The following is a 9,861-nucleotide window of genomic DNA, read 5'->3' as shown; positions in this document are numbered from 1 at the left end:
GACCAGATTGGGCTGGAATCAGCACCCGAGGACCTAATCGGGCAAAGAAAAGAAAACAGAAAGAGAGACAGCCACATGAGGGGCACGACGGACGGACGGACGGTTCGTGTTGCTGGGCCTATTTGCGGAGTATCGGAACGTACTGGAAGGAAGAAAGACAAAATGAGTGCGGGAAGTGCCTCCGTCGGGCCACTGAATTCCTGATTCCTGAATAGCCAGTCTACTATCTACTCCTGCATTCAAACTAGCTTTACTTACTGTAGGAACGGAGGCCACAGGAACGAAAATGGTGTATGAATCTTGTCTTTCATTGGTCTCTAAACTCATGTCCGTCTCCCGGTATCGAAGACTCCTTGCAGCGTCCTTGCTTCTGGCCCTCCATGACAGTCCGGCCTCTAATATGTACCCATTCCCATTACATGCATGCTCTTTGTCAGCGTGATAAGATGCAGAGATATGCCAATCAACAAAGAAAATAATAAGGAAATTAACCAGATAGAAAAAAGAAAAAAAAAAATCCAAGCATCAACAGCATCCACCTGGTCCCATGAAACGCCTCGAAGCACTTTTTCTGTTATCCGGCTTCGTCATGCTAAACAAAACAGACACAATGGTAGTCGAGAAGAACAACATCGTGGAATAATAACAGGAACCCCGTTCTGTCAATGTCCGGGACCAGACACCATAATAAACAAGGGTCGAGAAATAGATAAAAAAAAAAAAAAGAAAAATAAATGAAATAAATAAAAATCATGCAAATGCCATGTTCTGTCGTTAGAGCCCACCCCGGAGCTGTTGATGTTCGGCCCATATCTCTTCCTTCATCCGCCGCAGACTAATGTGCTGCCTCTGGAGCTTCTCCAAGTCGGCTCGCGACGGATTCTGCTGAGAGGCCAATGCGTCATGTAAGGCGTGGTATTTGGCGTAGAACCGCTTGAACTTCTTCGACTTGTCGTGCAACTCCTGGATGGTAACTTCGCGGCGGAGAGGGGGCGAGGCGCTCCCAGTGCTGCCACTGGACGTGCTCACGGCTCGCCGCCGTTTGTGTTCCAGATCCCCCGCAATACGCCCGGGGACTTGAGCTAACGCTGCAGGCCGCTCAAGCTCCGCCTTGCGCTTCAAGGGATTGGCAACTCCAGCCGGTTTAGATACACCATTGGTCTTGACCACTTTCCTCACGGTGGGCGCGCTCGCAACAGGTCTGGGCTTGTTGACCTGGGTTATGAGGGGCGATGATGACGAGGAACTTGAAGAATTGTTTTGACTTGAAGAACGACTGCGATTTTGGATATCAGAGGCGTTGGTTGGGGGGGAAGACCCGAGGGGCGACGGTTTCTGAGGGGATTTCTGAGGGGACTTCTGCGCGGGAGGTCGCGAGGAAGGAGGCCTCTTTGCTGCCATAGGCCGATGAGACGCTTGGTCGATCGGCTCCGATTTAGGTGTAGCTTCTGGCTGCTCCACCTTCGGGGTAGGCGCATGAGAGGATTCCCTGGGAGGGCTGGGCTTCTGCAGTTTGGTCTGCGGTTTTGGTTCAGCCTTTGCCTTTGCAGGCTGTGGCTTCTCGGTTGACGATGCATCTGGCAGATCGGTGTCGTCCTCATCCGAGTCATGAACGAATTCCGCCGACTTGAACTTGCCCTCCGGCTGTTTCGCGGTCGTCTTCCGCTCCGCCTTCTTGGTGACGCGTCCCGTCAAGGTACTGTTACCCGCAACCTTGCTCTTTGCGGCGGTCCGTTTCGCACCGGCATCCTTGTCGCCGGGCCGTTTCTTCTGCGCGACCGTCCCAGATCTGGGAGCTGACGTCGGCTCACCCGTCCTTGGTGTTAGACCATTCCCACTAGCCTTGTCGGTCTCCTGACCCGTAGTGTAACCATCCTTGCTATTGTCATCAGATGTCTGTACCTGTATCCGAGGCGTGGCAGCTTTCTTGATGGGACCCGTCCGCAAGTCCAGGCGTGATAAGCACTTGCCCTTTCCGCGTTCTTCCTTGGGAAGAAGCATCTGCCAGAGCTTGTCGGACCGGGAGATTCGCAGGCGATCAAATGCAGAGATGGCATTCTCAATTGCCTCCTGTCGATCTTCCTGGGAGGGATAGGGAAATTTCCACACATCAAGCTCTCGATAGGTTTTATCTTTAAGATCGAACTTCTCCGGATTGATTCGGTTTTCGGTGCCGTATTTCCGGGCCAGAGTCTCGCAGTCTTCGAGGGACGCGCGAGTTTGTCGCGCGAGGAATTTGGCGGAAACTGCCCGGACGGCGAGGAGGTGAATGAAGGGGACCTTTAGAGCCTCAAGGCGAATGCGATCTTTGTTTTGAGAAAGCGGAGCGGAGGTAGGCGTAAGCGGAGGTATGGATGCAGGTGATCGAACAACTCCCAGAGCCGGGCTCGAGGAAACGGAGCGATTGGCAGTAAGCAGTCGATCCTTTTCCAGCTCCACCTTGCTTGCCGGAGCACGACCCAAACGAGCAGTCTGTTTTCCAGTACCGTATCGGCTGTCGCCTGCTCGCAGAGCTCTCACTTCATCAATGCTCGTGATTATAGCGGTCTTCTTCGACTCTTTCCCTCTTTCGAAGGCATTTAGACTTTGCTCCAGATTGGCCAATGCCTGGTCAGCACTCGCGGTATCTTCCTTCGCCTTCTGGACCTCCAAGCTATGGCTCAAAACACCGCTGAAATATAGGTTTTCCTTGTCCGCGGAGCTACTGCTATATAGCTCTGATCGACACGTCTCGGGGAGGGGATGAAATTGTTGGGATTTGGAGCCGTAGTAGAGAGTCGCATGTTTTCCCAGGCGGACTCGGGCTGTTTGATCGTTCCGGAGGCTCTGGATCAGCTCATCAAGAGTGCTCTGAGCTAAATTCAGCCGCATAATCTGAACAGGCTTGGTGGTAGCATCATTGCCGTGGTTGTCTCGGCAGAGAGACAACCCGGACTCGGGGACCTCGAGAGCCGGCATGAGGTAGGTTGCAGAAAGGATAATGTAGAGATAATCGAAGAGGTCGAGGCGAAGGGAGGGAGGAAGAGGGCGAGATACGTCTGAGTCGATCGGAGGAGAGGAATTGAGAGGAGGGAATGATTCGAGATCCGGAATACAGACGGTTGGCAGCTTAGAAGCTGCAGGTCAGCGGCCGAATGCACGGAAAGGCGTGTCAAGACAATACGCCATAAGATCAAGCAACGGCACTCAGGAAAGTGAGGGAGAGGAAGTCTGCATAAGAGGAAGCAAACGAAGAGTGAAAGCCAACAAGACCCATGGCAAGAAGGGTGGTCTTGAAGGTTGTCGGAGAGTGAAGAGAGAGAGTGGGTGTGAATGGATGCGTGGGAGGGAGAGAAAGAAAGAGAGACGGAGAGGGAAGAAGGAAGAGGGGAGGGTGAGGGGAAGAGAAAGAGAGGGAAGGGGAAGGGGAAGGATGAGATGAGATGATGCCAAAGGAACGGGGGGATGCGAGTGTAAGGCGGCCTTGGAGCGGAGAGTGCCAGTCGGGACAAGACCAGAGGCGTGAGTTGAGGTATTGAGGTATTGAGTGGGGAGGAGCGGTATGGTATCGTTCAGGGTACCTTGCTCGTTTTGGTTCCAGAGTCCTGTAAAGTAGGGTGTCAAAAAAGGTTAACTCACTAACCAAGTGACCCGAAAATTATAATAATAATAATAATCATCATCATAATAATAAAGCCTAGAATAATAAGGGAACAACCCGACCCTCTAAACCAGAAAGAAAAAATAAAAATAAAATAATCCAAAAGAATATTTATTTTCACAATCATTTCTCAAGGACGCTATCACACCCTGGGTTAGTTAGGCAGGCACTAGCCCAGCCAAAACACCAGCAGAATCCCAATCCTGGCCCTCCATCATACGGATCACTAATTAAATTTACCACTTATGTTGACCTGCAGACTCTCCCAAATCCCTCCTGCGACGACATCCTCACGGCTGCTAAACTAACCTCCATCTTCCTCCCGAGCCTTTTTCTTTTTCATTTTATTTCCCCTTTCCACTGCGGTACCTGCCTGCTGCCGTAATAGCCTCTCTGCTTCCGCGGAGGGAGAGCGGAGTTGGCCACCGCCGCCGGCACCGCTATTATTACCGTAATAAAAGACTATGCACCTTGAACTCGACAAGGTATAGGAAAAAAGAGAAGAGAAAAAAAAAAAAAAAAAAAAAAAAAAACTCCGTTTGATAGGCTGCAAAGACAGCAGCTCTTGGAGCGGGGAGGGGAACAAAAAAAAAGAAAAATAGAATAAACAACAAGGCGGGCAGGAAATGTGGCAAAGCCGAATGCAAGGTGTGTAGTAAGCCCGAGGCTAACACCATCTATCTACCCCATGGTAGAGAGTTAAGTACTACAATGGGTAGGTAGCGGGTGCCCTGTTCTTTGACCTGGCAACGTAGTGACCATAACTCTGGCATGACTTGTCGGAAGAATAATCAAAGGGGATACACGAATAATATTAGGAAAGGGAAAAAAGAAGAAAGATAGTACGACCACTAGTCTGGCAGACGGCCGACAGTATGGAGTCCAACTTTACTTCTCGAGGACCAGGTGTCGGTGCTAAAGACTAAGGGAGGTAGTCTGATCCTTGACGGGGTCCTCAAGTGGATGGCATGCGATGGAACGTGTATTACGCAGACTTACGGGGGTGGGTGTGCTGAGTTGAGGTGTGGTGTATGTATCTGGATTACAACTCCCCCGGGGCGTTTGATGGATGAAAGTCGGTTTCTTCTGGAACAATTGATCCCTACCAGCGATCGATCCGAGGGAAGCCTGGGATGCATTCAAAAGTGACAAGGGGAGAGAGACACCATTTGCTATCTATTCAATTCGACTATAGTCCTAAATATATTATTGTCTACATACCCTTGTATTTCTTTTTTTTTTTGGCTTTGTTGTCTCAAGTATAATGGAATGACAGCGGGTTTCACTTTATTATAGATTTCTTTACGAACCCTTTTTTTTCTTGTCTCGCATTTTTGCCTGTGAAAGGCAACAGAAAGTCCCAACCCCGAAAGGTAGGATGATGAATGATGCCTGGGTTTGGGTCCGATTACGGGGCCGGTATTTTTTACCCGGACGTGTTGTCGTAACTCTTCTGTTCAGGTTGTACGACGGACGGACTGACTGACTGACTCCATTCTGGGTGGTGGTACAAAACGGGAACTGCTTGTTCGACCACCCTTTATTGTAGCTCACTAGTCAATTAGTTAGGTAGTTAGCTGGGAGTCTAGCTACTTTCTTACGCCATGGCCATGCCTCTGCCACCCAGCGTCCCCACCACCCACTGATGACAAGAATGGGTCACATCGGCCATTCATCTGGAACCACTCCTATCGTCTCCTGCTGCCTGCCTTGATCGGGTCGTTTCTCCTGGCTAACTCACTAGCCAAATAACAATGGAGGGGAGCCTCATCATGGGGGTGGTTGCTGCAGCAGCGAAAGCAGCCAGCAATTCATGAGCCATGGATGATATTATTTTATTTCTGTTTTTAAACCATATGATTCGGCACCGGATATAGAATAGACAATAGAGGACAAGAAAGGACGTCACAAAGTGCCCAAAGTTTAATATCGAGTCGCACTATTTTCTGAAGAGTCGCGGCCGGTAATTTAATTAACTCAACAATACCTTGTTGGCTGGCTGCTGACTGGAAGGGAAGCAGATTCCTAAGCAGGTTTAATACACGTTCGGCAGTGAATGGACAGTAAGGTGGTACGGGAATTTTAGAAGAATTGAATGGATCAATCAAAGGACAGAACAGAGATGTATTGTCGAGCAGATGACCAATACCAGACTTTTCTACAAAGTGACGAAAGAGTTAAAAAAACGGGAGTGTCTACTGATCTACTAACTGAATGGAAGGAGAACGTATGAGATCAGATATCAGAGAGAGAGAGAAAGTGAGTGAGAGAGTGTGTGCCTTGCTTGGATTACACTTTACCAGTCATCCGAACGGTTTCTCGCATCCCATGATTCAGACAATACCAGGTACCGGGGTTGTCACCGGATCGCTGCTTGATCCAGTAATGAAACTGAAAAGCTGAGCCACTGGTTCAGCTTGACGGCAGATCACCCGCCGACCAGCCTCGACCCTTTCTTATTTCCGGCGGATGATCGGAAGGGGAAGGGGGAATTCCCGTAGGGTGAGAAAAAATAGAGGAGGGAGGAGAAGGACGGAGGGTGGTTCCCAGATTACCGGTTGGCAAACCCGCGCGACATCCCGCACCGCCAGGAGAAGGAAAAAAAAGTCAAAAGCAAAGATAACACAAAAGGGAAAAAAAAGAAAAGAAAAGAATGCAAGATGGTAAACCTGCATGGACAGGGCACTTGCTCTCGTGCAGGCCAAACTTAATACAGAGGTACGGGCAGCACAAATCGGGAGGTGATGGTCCAATCTCAGACAGTCCAGAAACCACACGAGTTTCCTAGTCGGGGTCGGATAAGCTGGTAGGTCACGGGGGGGAAGTGGTCACAATCGGACTGCTCCTTATAGATTTATTTTTGTTGTATTTTTACTTACTCCGAATAGTAGACTATTGCTATGCTACGGATGAGCTGAATGGAAGGAGAAATTCAAGCGCCGGAATTAATTATAAGGTCGCAGGACATGGAGAGATCGCGGAGATTCAAAATCAATATGGCGGGTGATGACGATGGACATGAAATCCCAGCTCCAGGTTACAGTCCGGCCGAGGTTCTAACCGAGACAAACCAACCAGATGATCCTTCCACTGGGGAGGGATCTATTGGCTAGGAAGATCTCTCTCGCTGATGAAGATTAAGTACGAAGTCCGTCCGTTAGTCAGTAACTGAAGAGGGGGTGGGATCAGGGCAGGGGAGAATGGAAACGAGAAAAAGGAAAGAAAAAGGTTTCATCTAGAGGGAATAATTGGTCCGCGGCTTCCCAGAAAAGGATGGACCGCCCTGTGATCATTCCAGTTCAGTAATGAAGGGGTGAACGGTCAGCTCTTTTCTTCAAGAGCTTCTTTGAGACTCTAGTGTCTGAACACAGTGCATACAAGGCATCCACTATGGTCTTTGATCAACCCGGGTGTTCGTCCATCCATCGCTTCATTGCTTTCTCTCGAGACTATCTAGCGCACCCCCCCGACCGGGTGTTATTTCCGTTACTGTATCCCGACCTGGGATTCGTTTATGGACAGACAGGCGATAGTCCAATCAAGCAAGGCTCATCCTGACCAGGTTCCTGTAGGGCCGGTACATCGAAAAGGTGGGGAAAGAATGCGCACAGGACGTTCAGACGTCGAGCGATCAAGGAAAAGTCAAGTCACATACCTCGATTGACAGGAAAAGAAAAGGAGAATAACAAGTATCAATCGCGCCAGCAGCTCAAAGCGGGCGCAACTAACACCCTGTAGACAAACGACTGCATCAGCATGACTTGGGCATTCAGTGTCATGCATGTTAGGTAAGGTGGATGTGTGTATTCGAGTATCTGCTATACACACGCCTGCGCGCGCGCGCTGGGCAACCGGGCAGCCTGAACTCGTGTTGATGATTGGCGAGGCGTTTCCACGTGTTTTGAGCCCCGGCGAGTGGATGTGGAAGTGGAAACTGAAGGCCGCCTCGACATCGAGTCACTCTCTGGTTGAAGCTAGACATATCGATACGATAGGATGACTTTGCAGTAAGGCAGGCAAGCAAGCACTGCACTACCAACTACTAATCAGAATGGAGTAGTACTATCAGCTCCATTAAACCAAGTAAGTATACGGATACTCCGTGACAGTAAGTGTCCAGCATTTGCCACTGCCGCTTAGACCGTCACAGGGAATGGGCCCTGCATTACTCTGTCGGAGTTACTACGAGGCGTAACAGACACACTAGCCAGAGGAGCAGCAGCAGCATGCAGCTGCTGTGGCTTGCCCTCAATCATTCCCAGTTCCCTCTCTGACTTACTTTACACCTGTTTTGTGTGCACTGGATGTCGGTGACGTAATGGGATATCTGATCACCTTCAACAGCAGTATACTGCTATCCCCTCATTATCCAGGTATCTCATTTTCATGATATAATTTAGTAGCAGCCAGCGAGTTTACATAAGGATGTAGTCTATGTAGACCCTCAGACACAGAAGGTCAGAATGACACCGTCACTCAGCAGGATGCATCTAACCCATCTGGAATGCAACCCCCAAATATGACTAACCAAGTAACCGAACTTCATTTTCCCTTTCTATCACCCCAGCCTACTGGAATAGGCATACACGGACTGACTGTGTAAGTTCAGATGTGAAGTTCCCGCCCGAACGGGAAATGCTGGAGGGATGATGGCTGGCTGGGAAATTGATCATTGGTGGGCCTGATTTCATGCGAGGGGAAGGAAGCAGAATGAATACGGTATGCGTATTTCACAACTTACGTACTTACTCTAGTATATTACAATACGTCTAATACGGGGACTGACAATGGAGCCAGCCATTGCCAGCACATCATCGACACAGCATCACATACCTACTAGTAGTTACCAGGTTGCTGTGCTTACTAGCACCTACTAAGAATAAATGTGCTAGCTAGCTAGTCAGTTAGCTAACTAACTACCTGGTAAGTAAGCAGAGCCCCTCACAATAATAAATCATGTACACTCCAAACAGGAGAATCAATATCAAGAAGAAGGGAAATAAAAAGGGATCAAAAGGACAAGACAAGACTCGAACTCGATTCGATCCCCACACATCCACCCATATCCACATCCATCCTCGAAACTAATTAGTTAGTTATCTACTACTATTGTAATGTACCTATCTTACCCCCTTTCCCCTAAGATACTGAGTCAACTTATCTACCCAAGTAACATAATCAGTAAGCAAGCAAGCAAGCAAGCACCTATTTTCCTCGACTGTATCTGCAGTGAAACAATCCCAATGCTCAAGCTCTCGAGCCAGCCAACCAACCAATCCATACATAGCTAGACTACTACTACGAGTAGTAGTTACTTACCCAGCTGAAACGTGCCAGGACCCTCCTGGTTTGCTTTACCCCTGTCTCATCAGCACCACCACCCCCTCATACATAAAGTAATCTACATACAAAAAATAGAATGACCATCCAATCCCCCCCCTCCCCTAGTCCACAAGCCAAAACGCTCTACATGCGTTCGTTGATCCGGATGCCTCCTACCGGGATAGCCGATAAACAATGATGATCCTTACCGCCGAGTAATGATCTATTTTAGGGGGGAGGGAGCGTGGGAACGGAACTGTTAGCGAAACTGGAGTAGAGTAAGTTAAGTGTGAATGTTCTATAAATAAATAATTAAGTAGCACAGCCGGGGTACTGCAGTGCTTTTTGGATACAAGGATATGAAAGGAAAGAGAAGATGAGCTAAAGTGCAGTGCAGTGCAATTTACCCCATAGTTACTAGTTAGTTAGTTAGCAACTCGAAAAGCAGACAGTAGGAAAGGAAAGTAACTAGATAGATAGATCTGCAATGTGTCTTACATAGCCACACCTCTACCTAAGTAAAGGCCATGAAATGAGGCTGAGCAGGCAGCCTGGCAGGGCATTCATACCTAAGTAATTAAGTAGCTAACTAGTTAACCACGGAGTAACGGAGTACTAGGGTAATTAATTGGTGGGCTAGTTAGTCACTCCCTACCATCACCGCCACAAACAAGCAATGAAGCAAAGCAAACACCTTTTAAAGAACCACAGAAAAAGAAAACTAGAGTCATTAATTGTGAAGCAATAAGCGATACAGCCGCGCTAGGCTGATATTACTTCTATACATACCTACTACACGGACTGTTTCTTACATAGTAACATAACACAGTTACACTGAAATAGTGATATTATTCATTCAGTCAGTCCAGTCAGTCAATCGGGGTATTCTCTAGAATTCC

General features: G+C 48.6%; 3 protein-coding genes across 3 annotated transcripts; 1 reads left to right on the top strand and 2 right to left on the bottom strand.

Annotated features, from left to right (window-relative positions):
- Nucleotides 1-33: 33 nt before the first annotated feature.
- Nucleotides 34-327, bottom strand: An04g06410 (uncharacterized protein; the record flags this gene model as incomplete). The annotated part of the gene is made up of 2 exons (XM_059747583.1): nucleotides 34-207; nucleotides 259-327. The coding sequence occupies 2 exons, from the start codon at nucleotides 325-327 to the stop codon at nucleotides 34-36; spliced, it is 243 nt and encodes an 80-aa protein (XP_059603601.1).
- Nucleotides 328-774: 447 nt separating this feature from the next.
- Nucleotides 775-5,462, bottom strand: An04g06400 (uncharacterized protein; the record flags this gene model as incomplete). The annotated part of the gene is made up of 5 exons (XM_001401967.3): nucleotides 775-3,116; nucleotides 3,950-4,110; nucleotides 4,351-4,406; nucleotides 4,640-4,816; nucleotides 5,382-5,462. The coding sequence occupies 5 exons, from the start codon at nucleotides 5,460-5,462 to the stop codon at nucleotides 775-777; spliced, it is 2,817 nt and encodes a 938-aa protein (XP_001402004.3).
- A 1,174-nt stretch (nucleotides 5,463-6,636) lies between these two features.
- Nucleotides 6,637-8,030, top strand: An04g06390 (uncharacterized protein; the record flags this gene model as incomplete). Its single annotated transcript, XM_059747581.1, has 6 exons — nucleotides 6,637-6,676; nucleotides 6,817-6,868; nucleotides 6,952-7,050; nucleotides 7,163-7,286; nucleotides 7,500-7,607; nucleotides 7,866-8,030. The coding sequence occupies 6 exons, from the start codon at nucleotides 6,637-6,639 to the stop codon at nucleotides 8,028-8,030; spliced, it is 588 nt and encodes a 195-aa protein (XP_059603600.1).
- Between the last annotated feature and the right edge of the window lie 1,831 nt (nucleotides 8,031-9,861).

The sequence above is a fragment of the Aspergillus niger genome (assembly GCF_000002855.4).
Source record: "Aspergillus niger supercontig An04".
NCBI classification, from domain to species: domain Eukaryota; kingdom Fungi; phylum Ascomycota; class Eurotiomycetes; order Eurotiales; family Aspergillaceae; genus Aspergillus; species Aspergillus niger.
The sequence above is the reverse complement of the archived record's forward strand: the minus strand, read 5'-3'. Positions and strand labels throughout refer to the sequence as shown.